This window comes from Anastrepha ludens, chromosome 6 (assembly GCF_028408465.1).
Source record: "Anastrepha ludens isolate Willacy chromosome 6, idAnaLude1.1, whole genome shotgun sequence".
NCBI classification, from domain to species: Eukaryota; Metazoa; Arthropoda; class Insecta; order Diptera; family Tephritidae; genus Anastrepha; species Anastrepha ludens.
Window position 1 is genome coordinate 101,733,299 of NC_071502.1, and position 24,693 is coordinate 101,757,991.

Sequence of the window (24,693 nt, forward strand, 5' to 3'; positions counted from 1 at the left end):
AAATTCAAACACCCTGCGTAGCCTAGGCTTCTGTTATTGGGGATGTTTGGCACACAAATTGCTTCAAGTTACTCTACATTCGTGAAAATCATGTACTTAACCCAAGAAAGACAAATTTCATCGATTCGATGAACACGGGTTTTTTATTGTTTGTTAGCTGTTAGTTTATATAAATTATATCAGTAATAATTAGTGACTTTTACGGCCCAAATGTGTAAATATGAAAGAAAAAAATGGATTCAAAATGTTGTATTTTCCTAAAAATGGCCAATGTTTGACCAAAGTCCAATAAGGCCGTAGGAATTACTAAATCTGCAATACTTTGCTGCTGGTTTTGCCATTGCTTAAAACCTAATCTGAAAGTAATCTATTACTCCTAGGAATTACATCTATGCATATAAGCCTATAAAGTAAATTTTCTGTCGAACATTTTTTAAGCTAGTGGCTTTAATTAGAGCTTTGTTAAAAAAAAATGTTTCTAGAATCTAAATGTGATAGGGAAATTTTTATTTCTAAGAAAACAAATGTGGGGATAATTAAGGAAAAAAATGTAAATGCGACTTTGCCGTTTGTGCATAAAAATATAAAACAAAACTCTGCAGATCTGTAACAAAAAACAAATTAGCTCTTTCTGTTTATCAAGCTCTTGATCCAATCTGGATTCCAATGCAATATTTCAAATACTAGTCATTTTAGAATTCATATTAAGGAAAGAATTTTTTTTATTGCGTAAAAGCTCATATTTTATTTCTCCAAGAGCAAAACCTGCTTAAGTCAATCAAGTGTTTTTAAGATCCACAGAAACATGGAGAACACCTTTACAGTTTTTACAACAACAAAAAAAATGGTAACAGATTCACATTAATAGATTTGATGAACATTGCGCTTAAAGCTTTTCAGTGCGACAATTTTGCATAATCGAAACGTATTTTATGTTATTAAAGTAATTCGTGCTTATTTAAAGTACTTTTCTGATCGAAACATATTTTATATTATGAAGTTATTTCACGCAAATTCATCGATTCGACGAACACTATCTTTAAGACATAACAAATATGAAATTGTCCTAGAGTTTTGCTCACTGTACGAATTTTATTTTGTTTGAAGATTTTTCACGAAAGCTCATCGATTCGACGACACCGTCTTTAATAAATATCAAGTAGGAAATTTTCTGGAGTTTCGCTCACCGAAATGAATTTTATGTTATTTGAAGTTATTTCACGCATATTCATCGATTCGACGAACACCGTCTTTAAGACCTACTAAATATGAAATTTTTCTAGAGTTTTGCTCACAGAAATGAGATTTATGATATTTGGAGTTTTTTTACACAAATTTATCGATTCGACGAACACCATCTTTAAGAAATGCCAAATATGAAATTTTCCTAGAGTTTTGCTCAAAAAAATGAATTTTATGTTATTTTAAGTTATTTTGCGCAAATTCGTCGATTCTACGTACAGCGTCTTTAAGAAATTCCAAATGTGAAATTTTCTTAGAGTTTTGCTCACAGAAATGAAATTTATGATATTTGAAGTTATTTCACACAAATTTATCGATTCGACGAACACCATCTTTAAGAAATGCCAAATATGAAATTTTCTTAGAGTTTTGCTCACCAAAATGAATTTTATGTTATTTTAAGCTATTTTGCACAAATTCATCGATTCGACGAACACCGTCTTTAATAAATGGGAAATATGAAATATGAAATTTTTCGATAATTTTGCTTACTGAAACGAATTTTATGTTATTTGAAGTTATTTTGCGCAAATTCATTGATTCGACGAACACCGTCTTTAAGACATACCAAATATAAAATTTTGCTCACCAAAACTAATTTTATGTTATTTGAGGTTATTTGTGAAAATTCATCGATTCGACGAATACCGTCTTTGAGACTTGTCGAATATGAAATTTTCTTGCTCACCGAAACAATTTTTGCTTAATTGGAGATATTCGTACGAATTCATCGATTCGACGAAATTCATCTTAATGACATAACAAATATCTCTCTGGGGCTGTATACACTAAAATAGTATTTATCTTGTTTGAAGACATTTTTTCTAGTTGCTTCACATACACATTGCATACATACACGAATTTTAAAATTACTGTTGTATTTATTAGTTTATGCGTATGCTGGAATTTATACTATCATATGTACTTGAATACTAAGTATAAACATACATACGTACATATATCTGTCTATTTGTAGACGAGTATGTGCCTGTTTTATTTTTTTATTTGGTCTTCCTCTATTAAGTATGCAAGTAGTCGTAGGTACTGGATTCAAAAAACGAAAAACAAAAAAACAATTATCCTCAGCTATAGTACAATTACAATATTTTTCTTTTACTTCTTTACACATATTCAGGTAAATAAGTTGAATACATTGAATGCCTAAAAAATGTTGTGTAAGCTAACAATTCCGAAGCTCAATTTATGCGCCAAGAGCGCTAATACCAGGCTGAGAGCGCTTGCGCTCACCATCGCCTGCTTATTGTCCGCTGCGGGTTGCTCACCGATTTCCAAAACTATATTCAAACGCACATTCTGTGGCATAATGGTGCAATAATATTCGCCTTTGGTCTTTTCGGACACTTTATCAATGACCAAATTCATGTCCTTGTCCAGGTGATAGCCAAGAGCGGCATCGACGAGTATTTCTCTGCCAGTGGTGATGGTGTTGTTGTTTTTAAACCACATTATCATATGTTGCGATTCTATTGAAATGGGGCCAAGCGTAAGAAAAAGTGAAAAAAGAATCAGTATTAAATATCGGGCACAAATGTGAGAAAAAAGTTATGTTCTAATTAATGCTAAATGCTAATGCGGATTTGTGTGACTGTCGGTGAAAATGGAAATAGTGGATATTAGTAAGAAGGTGTAGGCGTCGACAGAGGTAGGGGTGGCATTGAAAGGAAATCGTACTTCGCACACACAGATCAATCCAAGGAAAGGGTGTGTACAAAAAAATAGGTGTGAATTTCTATAAACGAGTAGAAGATAGAAGCACACATGTGCTTACTTCGAAATTAATTTACATATTTTGTTTTCATTTACATGATATATACGTAAATGCACGAGTATGTGGGCGCATATGCATGTGAAAATGTGAGTAGGTATGTATATATGGAAATATTGTTTGTTTAGTTATGTGATAATGAAGCCACGCTTTGCCAATGAATCATGCCAACCTTACAAATACCCTGTGCAAACGCAAGCAAATACAAGCATGCGTGTGTTTGTAGAGGCATAAGTGTGTATTGGTATTTGCGTGTTTGGTTCCTCTTTTCCTTTTTGTTTCTTAATTACTTACCATTATAATTTTTAACTGGGCAATTCAAAATCACTTCGGCATCCTCTTTGGCGTACACAGTTTTCTTCTCCTCCTCAAAATATGGCATTAGTGTGGGCGCGGGCTTGACTGGTGCCTTCATGTTCTCAGGGCTCGATTCATCGTAGTAGTCTACGTCGACGCTGTCTTGGTTTTGCGATTTTTCACCTGACTTTTGGGCAACATCTGCTAGAACTGCGAAAGAAAAAATGTTGGCCATAGTTAGTTAATTGCGTAGCAAATATGTAAAAGTTTTATATGGCTTGTAACGGATTTTTAAGGGGTAAATAATAATTTTCTATATACACATATTACTGTGCGACAAAAATCAGTTTTTCTTTGTTAAAAACCATGTGAAACCAGCGATTTTACGTTGTAATACTGCATACTCAGTTTTTCATTTTATCATCAATTTAAATTTTTAAGCACTTTTAAGCTTCTAAGAACTTAATTTTTATTGAATAATTTTAAATATTATACTTATACACACTCCATGGCATTGATATGGTTATAAAATGACAGCAGATATTTCCAGCTATTAAAAAATGTCCTTTACTTTTTGCCAGAATATTTTATTTTATTGCCATTGCATTAATTTTAATTCATAGGAGCAAATTTTAACTATTTTTTTTACATTTTTATAAAATATTTAAAAAAATTGTTATGTCTTTTTTTTGCAAATATTGCTTGATATATTTCACCCCAAAAATAAGAGAAAACATAATTTTCTGCACTACACATACAATGTATTATTATTATTATTTATTATTTATTTGTTATCTATAATTAAAATTACAAAATAAGTTTTTAGCACAAGCTACCAAGGCTATCGGCACATACAATGTAATTAACACCCCTTCTTTTGTTTGTATAATTAGTTACGGCTCTGGCCGCGCCTGAAAGTGTTCTGTAAAACATTTTACATTTGTACGGATGACTAACACTGTTAAAATAACACTCTCTGTTATTGCCATCAAAGTTGACTCAACTCCGTTTTGAAAGAAGGTATGTATATGGGCAGAGAATATATGAGATTTGACATGACAGTAATTTAAACATTTACTGCTATATTTAGCTGTTGTTAACACGTTCGCGGATGTGAATGCTACAGCATTCATTTTTATAGTGATGCAAAATGACGTGAATGCTACAGCATTCAAATTTTAAAGCCAAGGTTTGTTCATTTAATTTCATGTAACTTTAAGTTTTTGTACTTAATATACATTTCAAAGTAATGACCACTTGATTCATTAAGTACTTTCATATAACAGTTAAACTACGATGTTCTGACTACTCTTATATATATGTATAATCAGATTTTGGATATTACAACTAGTTTCAAAAATAATTGCCTGTCTATTTTTGCAGCTCCCTGAAATTTTTAGTGTCCGCGAACGTGTTAAGCGTAAACTGCAGTTAATTGGTTAAGCTACTGCAGAAATTTCCAGCAACTGCTTCGCTTAAAAGATGATCTTAGACCTTAAAAGTGAATTACGCAAAGAATTAAGGTGGGGAAAATGAATAAATAGATACTTCTACTCGTATTTTGAGTACAGACGTAGCCACTCTCATTCCTATGCGCATGGTAACAAAAACGATGATACAAAACGCATTTCACTCGATACCACATCGATTTTTTAAGCCAGCTAAAATCGTAATTCGACATACATATGTACATAAATCTTGATCGATTGACTTGAAATTTAAAATGCACAAGTATATTCACAATTGCACTATGCTTAGAAGTGCGGTTGGATTTTTATCTCTATTAGACATACTTTTTACTTTTAAAAATTTTCGGATGATTTTTTTTTTTTATTTTTACTCAACTAAACTGCTTCTCTACTTCTGTAGGTATTCACATACCTTAATGTAAAAAAGCCCTAACTCATTTTTTGTTACTTGACAGGAGAAGCAAAAAACTGAACGTTAACTTAACCAGCACATGAATGAGTTCAATTAGAGCTTTGTTTATGTATTCTAGTTACTTTCTCCAATAATGATTTAAAAAAAACATTAAAGTCCATAAAAAAATCATTTTGGAAAAAATATGAGTTACGATGTACAAGGTGTATTAAGGGGTTATATACAGTTCAAATTAAAAAAAAAGGTCATTCAAAATTTAATATCGTTCCGGTGAATACATATTTTCGAGGTTGCATGCAAATTTGAAAAGGCGTTTCAGAGTGCTTGAAAGTATAAGGCAGGAGCGCGTTTTTCTCAAAATGGTGTTTTCAAAGTCGGTTACTCGAAAACGGCTAAACCGATTAGTTAGTTTTTTATAAACCATTTGAGGCCGAAATTTTGATCAAAAATCGATTTTTGTTTTTTTGAGAAACCGCCATTTTGTCAAAAAAATTTAATTTGCTTATTCCTTCAATTAATTACTAGATTTAACATGACTTTAACGAAATCTTTTTGGTTTTTTAATTTCAGAGGATTCAGTTCGGAGATATAGTGGTCACCGCAAAACGTGTTTTTGGAGAGGAGCTTCCGGAGATAAGCTGTAGCTCCTTTCTAAATAAATATTTTTACTAATACTGAGTTTTAAAATACAATTAAAAGATAACATAATAGCGTACAAATTTTTAGATCAATAAATTTAAAAGTTTTCTCAGAAAAAATTCTGGAAAGTTCGTTTTTTTCTGCCTTCTACCTATATATAACCCCTTAAGACAATGATCTACAAAGTGGCGCAAAATTAATCATCCAATTTTGTTTTTGAATAACTTGACAATTTTGTTTTGCTTTCTAGCGATGGAAATGTTTATTTCGACCTTTCCCGCTCTATTGTCTTCCTGTTTGTATATTGCAGTTGTCTAACTCGCAAGTGTCAAATGTGATTGACATCCGATGCCAGTTCTAAGCCGACTCCGTACGGCCGACCCCAGATGCTTTTTATGAGGAGTTGTTTCATGGCAGAAAAATTCTCGGAAGTTTGCTATTGCCTGCCGAGGAGCGATGGCTATTAGAAAAAGCTTTTTCTCGTATTTTGCTGTTTCATGTACGGAGATTCGAACCTACGCACTCCTGAATGGAGTGATGGTGATCAATTTTGCGGCATCTTGTATAATGAACTTCTTTTTTTGTCCACCTTTAATCGATTTACTAAAAATTCCAAGTGCAGTTGATCCGCATGCGCGCACTTCGTAAACAGGCTTCGCAAGGAAAGCTGTGCAGCTGCGAGTCTTTTAAATGACTTAACGAAAGAAAAATGTATAATAATAATACTGTGCAGTAAAGAACTCTTTCAGAACTTTGATTTATTTCATTGTTCCGCTGAATAAAGCGTACAAAATGTGTTACTTTTTTACTTAAATAATTACACTGTGTAGCAGCCAAAAAGAGACCAGCATGCGGTTTACCAATCAAGAAAGAGGAAGAGCTGTTTTTTTTTGCGTGTATTGGAGTTTTCTTAATTTGGTCTCAAGTTGATCTTCGAATTATTTGAAAAAAAAACTCCCATAAAACTACATTAATAGTAAATAATGTCATTAAGGAGACAGATACCTGTAAAATTTCGAAAAAAATAATAAAATGTTAATATAATCCTTTAAGATTATGTCAAAAAATTTGTAAAACCTAAATTTAGGTATTTCTTCTATTATAGATAGTCCACCGTGACGACTCTATTCTTTGTGTTCGATCGCTGTTTTCAAACTTTAGACGCGTTTTTCTCAAAACTATATTTTTCGAATTGGCGTACACGATAACTCGAAAAGTTATTGACCGATCTCTCTGAAATTCTGAACATATTTTTTTTTATGATACTACTTTCTATGTGAATTTACAAGTTTTCGAAAATTTTTGGAAAAAATAATTTTTTCGAAGCAAAAATAGTACGAAAATTCGCTCCAAAACTCATGTTTTGTTAAGCTTTTTATTTCGCGAACTTTTTTCCATTTGTTTTTAATTCATATAGAAATTATGACCTTAATAAACAAAAAAATGTTGGTTTTTTGTATTCAGATCACTGACTCCGATGCTACAATGCCCGCCGATTGCGAAGTCCCTTCCTGGAAGAATTGAGTGTACATCCGCCATTTTAAATTATTAAAATAAAAAAAAATTGTTTATATTATTTTAATGTATAAATAAACTGTATGCTAATTTTGAAAAAAATATATTAACATCTTCATTTTAAATAATTTTAATGAAAATCAGGGAAAATATGGCCGTTAACAGGTATCCCTTAAATAATTACACTAAAGCAATTAAGGAAGAGCTGTAATATTGGACGAGCTGCCGTCTTTTCTCTAAATGTCACAATTTATTAATATAATTTTTTTGCTTTTGGTTTTTGTGCAGTGTATAGGAGTTTTCTTAATTTGGCCTCAAGTTGATCTTTGAATTATTTGAAAAAAAAAATTCGTATAAAGGTATATTTACTTTTAATATTGTTTATACGAATCTTTAAAAGAATTTAGTGACGCATATTTTTGTGGAAGATTTTAACTCAATATTTTTTACACGTGTGGCTTATTTTGACTATTTTTTAAAAAAATCGGAAAAATATTAAATTTGCAGCGTCAATCGAAGGTTCCATGAAAATACTCCCCTGAAAATTTGAGTTGGAGCCTTTTCCAACGAAAAGATAGATTGTGCGACAACGGACAAAAATACGCCAATCATTTGTTTCTAACATTACCCAATCCATCTTTTCACTATCTTCGCCAATGAATTACAATACATACAGAAGGGTGCCTCACAAAAAATGTTGTAGTTTTTCGACCATTTTGTGGAATACGAGTATGATATTATTAAACGAAAAAATAAAAACGAGAAAAATTATATTTCATTAATTTTTATTTTTTTTTTGTTCATAAAGACGTGACTATTTTAGTTTGCATAATTTGGTTTTTTATCTTACAACGATTGCTACTAAAATATGAGCGCCAAATCAGTGACTTTTAGCACCTTAAGCTTAACTTGAATTTTTTTCTATATTTTGGTATGCATTTTCTGAGATCAGTATTCGTATTTTAATGAATTTAACGGTTATGTTCTGAGGCACTTAACTTTCTTTTTTTCGTACTGAGGCAAAATGAAACGCAAATAATTTTACTCGCATATAGAATAGGCGAAAAGCTACAAATAAAATAGCGGCAAAAATGCGTCAGAAAATACTGAAAAGGAAGGTCAATTAAAAATTCCCAGCCAATAATGGGCCAATGGGTAATTTAATGAATTTAAGTACGTGTGAGCATGTATGTATGTATGCCCATATTGGATTATTTATACATACTTATGTATGTATGTATGTATGTGTTTTTATGTATATGTAAGTACATATGTAGTTGCCATTAAGGGTTAAAATGGATAAAAATCGTTAAAAAGATTAAAAAGTCATGAACAAAACAACTGTTAATTTCAACAAAAAACAGAACAAGAAAAAAATTTGCCGTACACAATTTCTGAATTCCTCAATTAAACAAAACAAAAAACAAAAAAAATTTAAAATATTCTCAAATGTCGTGTTGAGCATGCGCAAATACATTGCGACAAAGATATCATGTAAATAAATGTAAGCATGTGAATGCATACGTACAAACATACACACGTAAGTATGTACATAAGTACGCGCGCATGTGTGTAAGTACTCTGGGTGCACATGAGTACAGCACTTAGATCGAGGAGAAATTGAGAAGAAGAAAAAACAAGCACGCACACACAAATAATTATAATGAAGCAATTAAACATTGAAATAGCTTAGTGGTGGATTATGGCATATTCGATGAATAGAGTTCCAGTAGCTAACCCGCTCATTGGCATGCTACTGTGGCAAAGCGAACTTGGAAGTGCATACATGCGTCACATACATCCATGCACACAAGCATATGAACAGATGTACGATATGCAAGAATTTATGTTGTGTACGCTTAGGAAAATAAATACAAAAATACATGTGTGTGCGTGAGTGTTTGTACAGTGGTGGCTAACTAACTGGAGCTAATGGTAGTATTTTAATTAGCATAACACACATGCGTACATTTTTCATAGCAGGAGTGAATCTTCAGTTGCAATTTGTGATCTTTGAACTCATTTACAAACTAATTTTGAGAGAGAGTGTAGGACAATTTTTTGGTGATAATATTAGTTTGGGGAGAAAGAAATCCATTATTTTTGCGTACATTTTTTGCGCAAATAGTTTAAAACTGTTATGGTCGATTTTTAGCTTCTTGGCGATTCCACGACTACTAACATGCCGGCCAACTTCGATTATTTCTGTGATTTTATCAACTTTTTCGACATTTTTTTTAACATCAAAATGTCTGAACCCAAGGCCAGGGATGCATTTACGCTTTTTTCAAAGAAAATGAAAAGGATGAAGAAGAAATGTACCGATTTTCTCTTTTCAGACTTTTCTGGAACAAACGAAAAACAGCAAAATAATCTTTGAGAAAAGCTACCTTGATAACGAGCATCAACTTTCAATTGTTTGATTGATACTTTAAGAGATATCAATCACTACAGCCATCTACCGAGAAAATCATGGATTTCTTTTTCCCCAAACTAATATTTTGTGACTAACTAAATTAAATATTTGTGAAGTGGAAGTATGGCTCTACATAAAATATGTTTAGCTTGCCGAGACAGCCATTTAAACGAAGTTTTATTCTTCTAATAAAGCAAAAGTCACTGCGAAATTAACTGTGATTTTGAAGAAATTTCAAAAAGAAACCAGCACAAGCTCACTTTGTCGAATAGCTGTTCTGCTCTTAATATAAATTAAAATTGTTAATAAAACATAATTTTCTATGAAAAATGTGTGCCCTTTAAGTCATAAAACAAATATTTAGCAAGAGGAACTTCGTAAGAAAAGGAAACGCTAAACTATTCTGGGGTGTATGAGACTACGAAAGCCGTTCCTGTACAAAAACGACCAAGAATAGCTTCAATGAAAACATAGATTTACAAAATATTATACTAATCGGAATTTTTTTATTGACAACAACGTCTGCTTATCCAATCGTACTGCACGTCCATCAACGCTTGGTAAAAGCAGGACTGCGAAGCAAACTTGGAAGTGGATGATAGATTACGTGGTTTGGCCACTATGCTATGGTGTAGATCATTTCACACGTATTTGCACACTCATCCAATCCACGTATTCGCAATCCACTCATTGTTGTTCAGACAGCAACCAAGCAACATAAGCGTAGACTGTGTTGATTTTTTTCGTATATCACCAACACAATCTCACCTTTTTTCATAAAAAAAACTGCTGTCATAACCCCGGGGTTATAACCAGCTGAGTTTTTCAAATTCGCTTAGAATCAATTAACCGTCTGATCTTGAACACACCTTCTGAATACTTTTCACCATGAGGGCTGCTCATTACCTTAAGACTTCAGTTCAAAGCAAAGAAGAGAATCGAAGTCGAGTACTGACAAATCAGCTCGATTGGCAACTGAATGGAAATCCGTTTTATGGTGTATTAAATCAATAACTGAAAAACTTCCCCCATTCCCATTCACAGAAAAAAATTTTTAAATAATATTCTCTGTGGTTGCAGGAGATGTCGACAAATTCAAGGTGTCGCGTTGGTACTTGCATTCGAAAATTGACGAAATTCAGTTTCTAAAGTGATCCAAGGAATTCTGGCATTAGAAAATTGACGAAATTCAGTTCTTAAAGTGATCCAAGAATTCCTGACTCTTCTACTATAAAGCAAATGTGAATCATGAGTTAGAAATCCCATTAGGGTTTTTTTTTGGATCCAAAAGCTTACATACGGCCATTCACGCGTCTCATAAGACTGATTAGAATTGATAGGAAGCGCATGCGTATGGAACTGAATAGTCGGCCAATGTGCTTTTTATCTATTGCAGTAAGCACTATGCCTAGGGGTTTCTGTTTATAATTTGCAACCGCACATTATTTCAATCAGCTATTAGACAAGGTGGCGCAAAATTAATAACCCTATGGGAAGATTTATAATGTTTGCAAATGATGTCGTTCGATCACTTTTGATACTTGTGAACTAAACAGCTGCAGTCTACAAAAAGACAAGCAATGAAGCGCGTAAAAGTCAAAATAAAGATTTCAATCACTCAAAATCAGTTTTTTCTATTTAGTAAAAAAGTTATTCAAAAACAAATTTAGCGTATGTGTGCTGCCTTTTGGTCTGTCAATACATGCAGTTGGGTCGAATGCAAAAAATTACGCGCCTTTCGCTTAATCAGATCGAAACTGCATTCGTTTTGGCATTAGATATCTTAATGTGCTTGCTACACACCGCCAGCAAGTGCGGCACCCGCCTGTCCGACACCATTTTCACCAAAAAATTACGAGAATCAGAAGCGAGAGATGCAAGCTTTTTCTCAAATTTTTATTTAACTTTTGTTTTAGGTAAACCTCTTTAAGGTCGATATAATTTTCCTAGCGACTGGTATTTTTCAACTCTTCACGGACTTTCAAATGCGTCTCATTTTCGGCAATAACTTCTTTCATTGAGCTAGATTCAAATTTTTGGCCGGAGCCTCGTTGTTTGAACTGAATTCTTAGGAGTCACATTTTCATGCTAGGTAATAGAAGACAGTTTGAGGTAACCAGGTCGAGCAAGTACGAGGTAAAAAAAAAAAAACTGCTTAATTTTTTTTGGTAAACCTGTTTTATTTTTCAACATAGTCTCCTTTTAGGCTTATACAATTCATCCACCACTGTTCTAGTTCCCTTCCGAAAACTTGGATTTGTCTAAGTCTGAAAAATAGTCATTCGTTTCTGCAATCACTGCCTCGTTTGCCTTTTTCTCGCGAGCCATTTCTTCAAATTGGAGAACAAATAGTAGACCGAGGGATCCGAGGTAGCCAAGGTGGCTGTGAAACGAATTGGAACTCTATTTCCATTAATTTTGCAACCACAACTGCTACTTCCTCGATTTAAACGAATGCCAAACACAAAGAAATAGGCCGATCTGGCAGAAACTTGTTGTGTGTCCTTAAAAAAAACAATATTATATTTTTATTATAATTTTTGTAATTTTAATAGTTTTAAACATAGCGCTGAAGTTGATCCTCCCGAAAAATTGGACCTAGACGGTGTTGCCCATTTTGGCTCTTCTATTTATTTGAAACACAAAAACCATAAAAATTATTAATTAGTATGACTGTAGATAGTTCCGTACTAGTCCCGGTTTTGAATTTGACACTCTAAAAATCGCTTTTTTCCGTTTGTTAATCAAATAAATTCGAAATAATTGAAATATTAATACGATTCTAGTACGGGCGATAGCCATTGATGTTGCGAACAACATATTAAAATTTGATTGGGTTGAAGAGTTTTTTTTTTACAACACCACCCGAAAAAAAATCGTTTCAAGATAAATGAGTTCAAACTTTGAGAGTGGTTATTTTCCATTGATGCCGCCACGTGACGAATCTGACTCTAGCTGCTGAAACGGCTGTAGAATCGAAAATGCTGGGAATATCCTTCCAAAAATTTTACTGTATATTCTTAAAAGCTTAAGCTTTCGAAATATCAAAAGAAAAAAATAAGAAATTTTTTGAAAATTTTAGACCAGCACTTTTTTTACTTAGTGGTGTTTCCTTTAATATTAATTGCACCGGACTTTATAGCAATGCCCACTGATCGTACTTTCTTCTATTTAGAAAAACTCTTAAAAACAAAAAACTTTGAGCAGTAACTAACAGCCTTTTTTCATCGTAATAGTTTTGCTCCCCGAAAAGTTCCTTGATTTGGCTGCCTTTTGGTCTGCCAATACATGCAGTTGGGTCGAATGCAAAAAATTACGCGCCTTTCGCTTAATCGAAACTGCATTAGTTTTGGCATTCGATATCTAAAAATGCTTGTTGCACACCGCCAACAATTGCGGCACCCACCAGTCCGACACCATTTTCACACTTAACTTACCGTTTAAAATAATTATGGCCATTCACGTTTCTACTTGTACATTACCGGAACGACCTGGATTTGTATCCGGCCAAGGACTGTCACTTTAGCAGCAATTTACATGCTCTTACAACAATAACAAGTTCGGGTACATTGACACGCCTGTTGTCAGTTGCTCGAAGTAATAAAAAAGAAATTAGGGAAATATATTATTCGACCACATCACCTTATATAGTTGCCCACCGCTGTACGAACATGTGTATAGTATCTGCGAGTGTCTCTATTCGAAACCATTCACGTGTATAAAAAGTTTACAAAAGCTGATATTCAGGCAATTTTTTATGTATGTATGTAAGTATGTATGTATACGTGTATTATGTACAACTATGCGTAAGTATATTTTCACTTGTATGTACGCATGTATGTTAATTTGTTTGCGCATTTCCGCCCCTCAGTTTGACCGTTTTTGCCATTGCGATTACTGTATTTCTATTTCTATTTCTATTTGTGTTTCTATTTCTGTTTCTATTTCCAATACCATTTTCATTTCCATTACTTAGTAAGTTTGTAATTTTTTTAATATGTCCATTGATTAGAAAAAATGCATTTCTGCATATGTAAATATGCAACTATGTGACGATGCATATATGTATGTGCATGTGTATGTGTGTTGGTTTGAGTGTGCGCGCTCTTTAATGGTGTATTAAATTCTTATCACAACACACAAAATTGCTTCACAGCATGCGAGCTTTAGGAAAGCTGTTGCCAATGCTGCCACTGCGCGCACTGCTGCTGTTCCTATGTTTGACACGACGAAATGCCATAACATAGTTTTGCTGTGTTGCCGCAAAACACAAAAACGAAATGTTAATAAATATATGTATCTATGTACGTGCACTTGTACATATGTATAGGTATATATATGTATATATGTATGCGAGTACATGAAATAAAAGTTCATGAATAGACGTATACTCGTATGTACTCGTACATATCTACACAGGCGCATATGTACATACAAACATATAAACACACATTTTTCTCCCCGACTAGCAGCGCAAAACTTGCAATATTGGCAAAACGAGATGCAAATTCTGAGAATTCAAGTTTTATTTGCCATATTCAAATTTCATTGTTTCTTTTTTTCACTTTTTTTTTTGTAGCTTGAAAAATTTAAACAACGGAATATTATGATTTTAAATTTTTTTTCTATTCTAACATCTTATTTTATTTCTTATTTTGAACAAGCTTAAAATCCTTACTCTCGGTTGTTCCTTTTCATGCATGCCTAGCTGGCCACAATTGAAGACTTTCTTGACCTCCACAACCACCAGGAATCAGGATGTCAAAGACCTTTTAAAATGTGTTTACACGCAGAACAAACCATGTTTTAAATTTAACTTTTCGTGCAAACTGAAAAAATTTTGAGAGAGAGCGAGAGAGATAGTGTGGGAAGGAGTGCCGAAATTTTTATTCGGCCTCCGATTCTAATGGCATATCTCCATAGGGAAACAGTTGTTATCGATTAGCTGTCAATTTGTTTGAGCCATGTCAACACATACATTGATATGCATTTTTGTGTGTGGGCTTTTGAGTTCTTGATACAATGTGGCGCAAAATTAATCACCCTATGGGAAGATTTATAATTTTTGCAAATCAGATTTGACATAAATTCCTCGTGCCGTTCTTTTTCTGATTTCAATGTGCTTTACTAGTACCTATTACAAAGTGGCGCAGAACTAATCACCCTCTCGAAAGATTTATAATTTTTGCAAATGAAGTCGCAAATCAATCATATTTGATCCTTATGAACTAGACAGCTGCTACAAACAGACAAGCAATGTAGCGCGTAAAGTTCAAACTAAAGATTTTCACCATTCAAAATCTTTTGTTTTGTATTTAGTAAAAAAGTTATTCAAAAAAGAAATTGGGTGATTAATTTTGCGCCACCTTGTGTAAGCGTTTGTGGAATGGCGTCAATCAAATATGCTGTTCATTGCATTGAAGCGCTTAAAAATTAAAAAAAAAAAATGCAAAAACAGCCGAAGAAAGGAAAAAAATCATCATAGATCAACACGTTTTATTGTGTTTTAGGAGCAAATAAAACTCACGCAAACAAAGTGGCTAAAAACAAGATGCCGCAAATCAACACTTTGTGCTCATTTCAATTATAATGCTATGACGAGAGTTTAGGGTACTTATCAAGATATTTATCCTGATGTTTATCGCTCATCATGAGAAATGAATGGGAGACCATTGGCAATATATTACCTGATATGCATAGGCAACAAGATATATACTTTTGCCTGCGAAGATGTGGGGTAAGATCTACTGAGATAATAAATCAAAAGCGGGCAAAATATTCACTCAGTTATGCAATAATTTTAAAATTTATGAAGTTTATCAAAAATGTTTTAATAAGTCTCTTCTAAAAATATTTATTATGAATTCAGATTTTGGGGGCCACTGAACCAAAATACTAAAATAAATATTTAACAGATCAATACCTTCCTGCTTTAGTAGCACTTTTCTGTGTTTCAAGCTATAATAACTCCAATATAAGTACAAACTGAGAGCCATAGTAGCCATAGCAGCCATAGCTTTCTTAACTAGGCTTGTATTTTGAAATGTAAATAATTTTAGCGATATGTCAAGTGCCATCTAAATTTGTTTTTGAACAACTTTATAATACTCAATGAGCGCTCCATTGCTTATCTCTTTGTATTCTGCAGCTGTCTAGCTGTCACCTTACAAGTGTCAAATATGATTGACGTACGACGCCATTTGCAAAAATTTTAAATTTTCTGATGGTGTAATCAATTTTGCACCATCTTCCACTATATATAATATTTAAGTGAAGGTCAGATAATTTCTGAATATCGAAACAGAAAAAAAAACATCAATTATGGAGAAAACTGAAATTCGTGCCGAGGTTAGGGGTCGCACAGAGCAGAAAAAACATTATTGATCATTATGGAAGAAATGCCAGCTGTTTACAGCTTGCCTTGCCCATGAAAAGCAATGCTTCATTAAACCCATAGTATATGTTTACATGTATGCGAAATCAAACAAGCTGGAAAGTCAATATACGAGTACTTAGAACATCACGCAGACCGGCCAATTGAAGCATCGTCCTCAGATATTATTGAAAAAGTCGAAACACTTGCTTTAAAAGTTGCACTTTGAAAGAGCAACATAGAGCAAAAATGACACTTAGTCATCTACGAGTACGACCGTCTTGAGAAACTTTCACAATCATCTTGGTATGACCAAGGCCAAGGCAAGGTGGGTGTCACAAATTCTCAGGCCACTACAGAAGTAACAGCGTGACAAGTTTTTACGCTAATTTTGGAATTTCTGTAGTGAGAGCTGGGATTATTTTATGAACCACTTTATCACTATGAGTCTGAGTCAGTGCAGACGTTGCACAAGTCGCTATAGTGGCAGAAAAAAGGTACCAACCATCCAATGAGTTATGACAACTGCTTTTTGTGATGCAGAAGTTAATTCCTTGGTCGATTTCATAGAAAAACATGTCAATATTACTACTAGAAAAACCATATAATGATATTAGGAAAAAATATATATATACAAAAATGAAATCAAGGCATGTTTCTTTTGCACGAAAAAGCGCACTTCCACCAGAGTCATGTTGCGAGGACTGCCATACACAATTCAGGCTACGAAATGCTTAGCCCTTCTAGCAATGGTTCAGATTTGACTATTCCCGATTATAAGTTATTTTCAATGAGTGAAAAGAAATTTCCAGATGAAGTTGGCTGTATTTGTCTATTTTGAAGTCCTAAAGACAATTTATTGTGCATCTACTGGATATGAATTTGTTTTATTTCATTATGTTTTACTTAAATTTGATTTAATAGAAAATAGAATAATAAATAGAATTAATTTTTTTATTTATTATTGTATTATTTTATACTCAATTTTACATAACAAGTTTTCGAAAATTGTTGGAAAAAATAATTTTTGCGGAGCAAAAATAGTACGAAAATTCGCCCCAAAATTCATTTTTTTAAGCATTTTATTCCGCGAATTTTTTTCCATACTTTTTTAATTCATATAGAAATTATGACATTAATAAACAAAAAGATTGTTGGTTTTTTGTATTCAGGTCAATGACGCCGATGCTACAATGCCCGCCAATTGAGAAGACCCGCTGCGACCTTCCTGGAAGAATTGAGTGTACATCCGCCATTTTAAATGATTAAAATAAAAAAAAAAAATTGTATTATTTTAATGTATAAATAAACTGTATGCCAATTTTGAAAAAAACTATATTGACTTCTTCATTTTAAATAATTTTAATGAAAATCTGGAAAAATATGGCCGTTTACAGGTATCTGCCCCCTTAATAAAGCAAAAAAATGTAATTGTTTTTGCTTAATGTTGCAATCAATTTCTTTAAGTTTTTGCATTTGCAATGCATTTTTTTATTCTTTTACTTCATATCGCCATATATTTTTTTTTATTATTAATTGTTGTTTTTTTACCTAATGTCGCGATAAATTTTGTTTAATCTTGCAATAAAATTTTATGTTTAGTTTTTGCTTAATGTCGCGATAAAATTAAAATAAAAAGATTAGAAAGAATGAAATTATTTTATGAATATAAAAATCACATAAATCAGCTTTTGAAAACTTGTTTTCTACGAATAAGCCCATTACAACTCAACCAGTTCATTTATATTATAATTTGTTGGCAACGAAAGCATTTTAAATGTTAGTGCAGAACCAAAAATTTCTAATATCCATAAATTCTTTTCAAAGATAAGTATAAGCTCGAAAGTCTTAATGTAATTAAGAAAAAAGTTAATAGGACTATGAATAAGTTCGTGCGGTTTTTTTCGAAATTTGAAACTTTATTGACGTAAAATGGTTACAAATTTAATATTCAAAATATTGTCCATCGCTTACTACTACTTTTTCCCATCTTTCTGGCAATTCACGGATTCCCTTTGTGAAAAATTCGGTCGGTTTTGCCGCAACCCACGAATCGATCCATTTTTTGACTTCATCGTAATTACGGAAGTGCTGGTCAGCCAGGCCATGTTGCATCGATCGGAAGAGATAGTAATCGGATGGCGCAAGGTCTGGACTATACAGCGGGTGGGGTAGGACATCCCATTTGAGCGTTTCTAAGTATGTTTTGACCACTTGTGCAACATGTGGCCGAGCATTGTCATGTTGCAAAATAACTTTGTCGTGTCTATCGGCGTATTGCGGCCGTTTTTCTCGCAGTGCTCGGCTCAAACGCATCAATTGTCGTCGGTAGACATCCCCCGTAATCGTTTCATTCGGTTTCAGTAGCTCATAATACACAACACCCAGCTGGTCCCACCAGATACACAGCATAACCTTCAGGCCATGAATATTCTGCGCCGACGTCGATGTTGAAGCATGGCCAGGGTATCCATACGTTGCCCGACGTTTTGGATTGTCGTAATGGACCCACTTTTCATCGCCAGTCACAATTCGATGCAAAAAACCCTTTCTTTTGTGCCGTTGAAGCAGTTGTTCGCATGCCATAAAACGGCGTTCAACGTCTCTTGGCTTCAATTCATACGGCACCCAATGGCCTACCTTTCGGATCATTCCCATGGCTTTTAAACGTTTGGAAATGGTTGATTGATCAACTCCCAAAGTTTTTGCAACCTCTTCTTGCGTTTGAGCCGGATCTTGATCGAGCAATTCCTCCAATTCGGTATCCATGAACTTTGGCGGCGCACCCTCGCGTTCTTCGTCTTCCAAGCCAAAATCACCACTTTTAAAGCGTGCAAACCACTTCTGGCACGTTCGCTCAGATAGAGCATGCTCACCATAAACTTCCACCAAGATACGATGACTTTCGGCTGCTTTTTTCTTCATATTAAAATAATGAAGAAGAATTCCCCGCAAAAACACATTATTTGGCACGAAATTCGACATTTTCAAGTGTGGTAAAAATATTGTTGTTTACGCTTCAAATAAAAAACTTATACTGACGTTTGTGCCTTACGACAGTAGCTCTCCAATGAATGTTTGGAAATGTGGATCGATGGAATAATAATCAAGTTACGCCATCTGTTGTAAAACCGCACGAACTTATAAATAGACCTATTAATTGATATTTTTTAAAAGGAAAGTGATTGATTTTATGTTCGAAACTTTTTAGGTCAAATTTTCACCCTATGTTTATATATATATATACATGTACATATGTACATAACTATGGACGTATATAGATTTTAAATCGCTTAAATGTTTTTAGTGGAGCAATATCGGCCATATGTGCACGAGTACAGACAAATGTGGATGCCTCAATGTTTAACCAAGAAGTCACTGAATTCATTGGTATTAAATACGAGTAGTTACGTGAAATATTTACGCTAATCCAATATGCAATCTTAAAATCCTCAAATTGTGCGCACACTTCACACACACACCGTTCACACACACACATAAATATATCTTAAAAAGACAAAAAAGCATAAAAAGTAGTAATAATGTCCTTTACACACCTTTCATTCGTTGAAGGACAACTTTTAAATGCCGACTATGTATGTATGGTACCCACATACATACATACATACGTATAAGTACATTACATGTTTCGGCAAAATGCTCTCCAAGCAAATCATGGCATACACGCACTTAAAAAAATTGTGTGGAAAAAAAAGCAAATGTTCCCCCTCCTACTAATTGCGAAATTTAATATTTTGTTCAGTTCGCATTCACATACCAGAACTATTTAGGCACCCAAAAATAACCCATCCCAACAGCAGAGCGGCGGAGACTGCATTGTTGCGCACTGATGTCATGGCTGGCTGGCTGGCTGGCTAGTTGGCTGACTTCCCCGAAGTGAAAGAGAAAATTTCGATAATTTGTACCAATTGACAATCTGAGGAATCTGCTGATGAATGCAGATAGATAGATAATCACAAGCAGCTGCCGTATGAACAAATTCAAATTAACGCGTTTGCACTGCCACTCGACGATACTTTGAACAGCAGCCACAAAATCCACTTTTAATGCACTTGAATTTATTTAAATATTTTTTGATTATTTTTTTTTTTTTTAATTTTTTTAAGCACCACTCTTATTTTTATTAATATTTTTTCCAGTTAACAGGACACCGTGTTTTTTGTTTGAATGCACACCAACGAAGGCGGAATGTTTTGATGGTTTTTTTCGCACAGCCACAGCGAACTGAATCACTACATTCGAAATATTTGTACTCAGGCGAATCGTTTTGTCGTTGCCGTTGCTGTTGCTGTTGCTGTTGCTGTTGGCTTTGCTGTCGTTGTCGTTTGTCGTTATTGGTCGTTGGTATGTTTATTTGTTTGTTTGTACACATTAATATACGCATACATATGTATGTGCATACATACTTGTATGTATATGTAAGTATGTCAGGCGTAGAAATATGAAAGAATGACGTGAGACTCCTCTGCGCGAAGAATACCCAATATTTCAGCATACGAATGAAGTATCTACCCAACCTATGGATGCATGCACTAATGTCTCTGTGTGTGTATGTGTGTGCGTATGTTTGTGACAGCGGGTGCGGGTGTGTTTGTGTATGCATTTCTTGTTAATAAAAACCAAAAAACAAAAAAAACAAAAACAAAGCCGAAAAAGCCAAAGTCACCACACTGCGGCGGCATGCGCCGAAGCTCCAGTATCAATAGAATAGCTATGCCACCACCATCATCGTCGTTGTCGTCGTCGTCGTCGTCGTTATAGTCCCTGCCGCCACCACCGTCGCACCCGCACCATAGTCATGGGCATTTACAAATGATTTTTCCCCGTTCAATACTTGCAAATGTATATTTCCTGGGTGCGTTTCTGTATAAAAGTTCGCTGGTATACCAGCGCGTATAAAAGTTATGCCATGCAATTTATAACAGCAAGCAGTATAGCACTGAAAATGCAAACACACATACATATGCACTCGTTGAGCATCTCTTTCAAACACTTTGCCGTAGCATACAGAACTGGGCGGAAGCACTCGCAAGCATAAAAGCTGCGTGTAGTGTGGAAAAGCGGAAAGCTTTTTGCCCGGGTTTTAGCTTTTATTATGTACGATATTTTCCTCGTACTGTGTGTGTGTGAGGTTGTGTACTAGGAGGCATTTCATACTTCAAAATATGGTCACTGCTAAAGTTGTTTTAAAGAAGAGCTTACCAAAGTTTGGCTGGTTTTACCTTTCATTTGAAATTAAATAAATCGATTTATGTGAAATTTTGTGAAGTAAAGAAAAAAATTAATTATGAAATTTTACAATATTAAGTGCATAATAGGCGAATAATTTTTATTTATATTTTCGTGTGCTCATTGCATGCCTCACCAAAAAAAATTCCATTGGAATTCTAAGATTTATAAAATTTTAACATTTTTGTCGAAATATTTTGAAAAATTTTCGGAAAACTTTTACGATTTGCTCCAAAAAGCCAGGATTTTTTAGTAGAAAAGATGTGTTTTTTTAATAAAATTAAATTTTTTTGTAATAAAATATTTTTTTTTAATGTTATACAATATTTTTTTTAATAAAAATTATTTTTTTTAATAAAATTTTTTTTTTTTTATAAAATTATTTTTTTAAGAAAACTATTTTTTTTTTATTAAATTAGTTTTTAGCCATTTTCCCCCAAAAGATTAACATAGATAACAAAAGAGTTTAGAAGAACGGCATACAAATTTTATTTGAATTTTTTTGGAAATGGATAGGGAAAAGTTGAAGAATTCATCCAAGTCTTTATAGGCTTATACTCCGGATTTTTTTAATAAAATTAATTTTTTTTAATACAACTAAATTTTTTGGTGATAAAATAATTTTTTATTTTTAATAAATTTTGTTTTAATTTAGATTTTTTAATTAAATTCGTTTTTAGACATTTTTCACCCGAATCGGCTTATACACCAGCTTTTTTAAATAAAATTAATGCTTTGTAGGTTTTTTGTAAAAAAATAATTTTTTTTAATAAATTTTTTTTTTAATTTTTTTTTTATTTTTTTTTCATTTTTTGAATGAAATAATGTTTTTTAATAAAATAAGTTTTTATTTTCAATAAAATATTGTTTTTTATAAAACAATGTCTTTTTTTTAATAAAAGTAGTTTTTAGCCATTTTCCCCAAAAAATTAACTCAGATAACAAAAGAGTTTAAGATTAGAAGGACTGCATACAAATTTTGTCAATGTAATCAAGATAATGACAGTTTTGCGCTATTTTTTCCCTTTTTTTTTGAATAGGTCACAGAATGCAGCCAAATCTTTATTGGCTTATACTCCAGATTTTTTTAATAAAACTTAATTTTTTTGTAATAAAATAATTTTTTTTAATAAAATTATTTTTTTTAGTAAAATTATTTTCATTTTTTTTAACAAAATTATTTTTTATTTTTAATAAAATTATTTTTAATGTTTTTTAGAATATGGGCTTAAGAAAAAGTTGAAGAAGTCAGCCAATTCTTTATCTACTTATACTTCTAAGGCATCCTGGGAAAAGTATTTCCTCACTTTTTCTATTTCGCGTCCCAAATTTTTTTCCCAAATATTATCGTGATAAATTTCAGTTGGTAACATTTGCAGACCTTTTATTTTTTAACTCTCCAAACATCTGAAATGATTTTTAGAAAAAATATTTCTAAAAACTAATTTCATTTATTTAATCCACATAAAATTGATATTTGCTAAATTTTAATATTTTCCTGAAATATTTTGGTGGAAGTCTTAAAATTAAATTTTTTTTATTATTTCAATAGAAAATAGTACTCCTTTTTTTGTATAGTGAGTGATACTCCCTAAAGTATAACTTATATATATGCATGTGTGTGTGTAGTGCTTACTAGGGTGGTCGGAATTTTAAATGGTCGATCAGCGAAAAATTTAATTGCAATATGTGCATTATTTTATGAAATCTTATTACGATTTTGTAACATCTTAAAATCATAACGGTATATTGAACAAATTACATATATGCAAATTAAATACGTAAATTACAAGAAATGTTTGTTGTTTTAATTCAAAATGAAGTTAGGAAGAGGTTTTTTGCACTACATATAATACTTTTGATAAATGCAGAAGTAATATACATATTAACTTTCAGTAAAAAATGATGTAAAAAAGTAATATCTTACATAATTTGTAAAAAAGGAAAGTTATTTTTCAAACTTGGCAACTCTCTACAAGAATTATTTGAAGAAGCTCTCTTAAAGCTTCCTGCAATTGCGTGTAAAAGGGTTGATCCAAATAATAAATTTCCTTTACTAAATTCTTTCGGTTAAAGTTCTATTTCACCGTAAGTTTTACCCTGATTTGCTTGAAATTTTGATCTACAATTAAGAAAGTATTAAACTTAAGAAAATTCAGAAACCAAACCCGTTTCTTGGAAAAAATCAGTCAAATGTGCTTAAAGTTTTTCTCAGTTTTTTCGCAGACAAACCACTGATTCCTTAAAAATCGCTGAGAGCCATTGAAATGCCTGATATTGGCCACAACTCTACATTCTTCTCGTCGTATTCTGATTAGGCTACTCCTGATCAGTTCCAACAAGGGATGTGTGCACAAAATCCTATAGCATAAATAACCATCCAAAAAATTAAGGGCAGGCGAGGAGTCAATATATCGCACCCTAAATACAAAAGGGTCACAATTCAAAATGTACTTCTGCTCAAATATGAACGAGACGTTATCAATAAAACGGTCCGCGGATGACATATGGCAAAAATAAATTTTATTTTTATTTTAATTTTATCATTGTTATAAGCTTACATGGCAAATTTCAGCGTGATATGTCTCATAGTTTGTTTTCTGTGCTACTGTAAACAAGTCAAGCTCGAGTGTGGAAAATTTTGAGTTGTGCCCCTTTTGTATTTAGGGTGCGATATGTATATACGAAAATAGGACATGGCATTTGAACACAAACTTGTATGTGAAGTGTGAGAATGTGACTCCCAATTTTCTTTTTGTAAGTTCTAAACCTTCATTGTCCGCATTCCTTTGGGAATAATACTCGAAATAAATATAGTTGTATTGTATTCCGCGGAATAAATTGCAATTTTTTTATAGATAGAATCAAATCACCCTAATGTGAAAATGTATATGTATATGGTATATAGGGTGTCCGGTGGCAGAATTAGAAATTAAAAGCTAAATTAAAAAATAGTTAAGAAAGTATATTTCAATAACTATTACAAAAAAGGCAAGTGCGATATCTGAATGTTAACTGTTACGTCGGATACACTATTTTAATCTGGCCTCCATATCACTCGATCCAGGAGTCATGTCGGAATGGCTTTACATCGCGAATGATTTTTATTTTTCGCTGCATTTGTTTCATAGATTTTAATTTTGAGATACCCGTAGAGAAAAAGTCCAGGGGGGAAGATTGAGCGATCAGGTAGACAGGATATGTCACCGAAACGCCGCCAACTTTGTATCGCAGACATTTTTACGCAAATTGGAATCATTAGGTTTAAGCACTTGCACGATTCGAATTTTGAAG

The 24,693-nt window shown here is 33.0% G+C and overlaps 1 protein-coding gene across 1 annotated transcript; it reads right to left on the reverse strand.

Moving 5' to 3' along the window:
* Positions 1 to 465: 465 nt before the first annotated feature.
* Positions 466 to 20,653, reverse strand: LOC128866482 (uncharacterized). The gene is made up of 3 exons (XM_054107272.1): positions 19,928 to 20,653; positions 3,323 to 3,535; positions 466 to 2,726 (listed from the first exon to the last, which is right to left on the reverse strand). Exons 1-3 carry the CDS (start codon positions 20,004 to 20,006, stop codon positions 2,404 to 2,406), a joined length of 615 nt encoding a protein of 204 aa, XP_053963247.1. The 5' UTR covers positions 20,007 to 20,653; the 3' UTR covers positions 466 to 2,403.
* Positions 20,654 to 24,693: the final 4,040 nt, after the last annotated feature.

Coding starts and splice junctions, on each gene's coding strand:
- LOC128866482 (XM_054107272.1), bottom strand. CDS start 20,006: ATGACATCAGTGCGCAACAATGCAGTCTCCGCCGCTCTGCTGTTGGGA. Junction 3,536..19,927: donor TGGGTGCCTAAATAGTTCTG/GTATGTGAATGC, acceptor TTTCTTTCGCAG/TTCTAGCAGATGTTGCCCAA. Junction 2,727..3,322: donor CCCAGTTAAAAATTATAATG/GTAAGTAATTAA, acceptor CCATTTCAATAG/AATCGCAACATATGATAATG.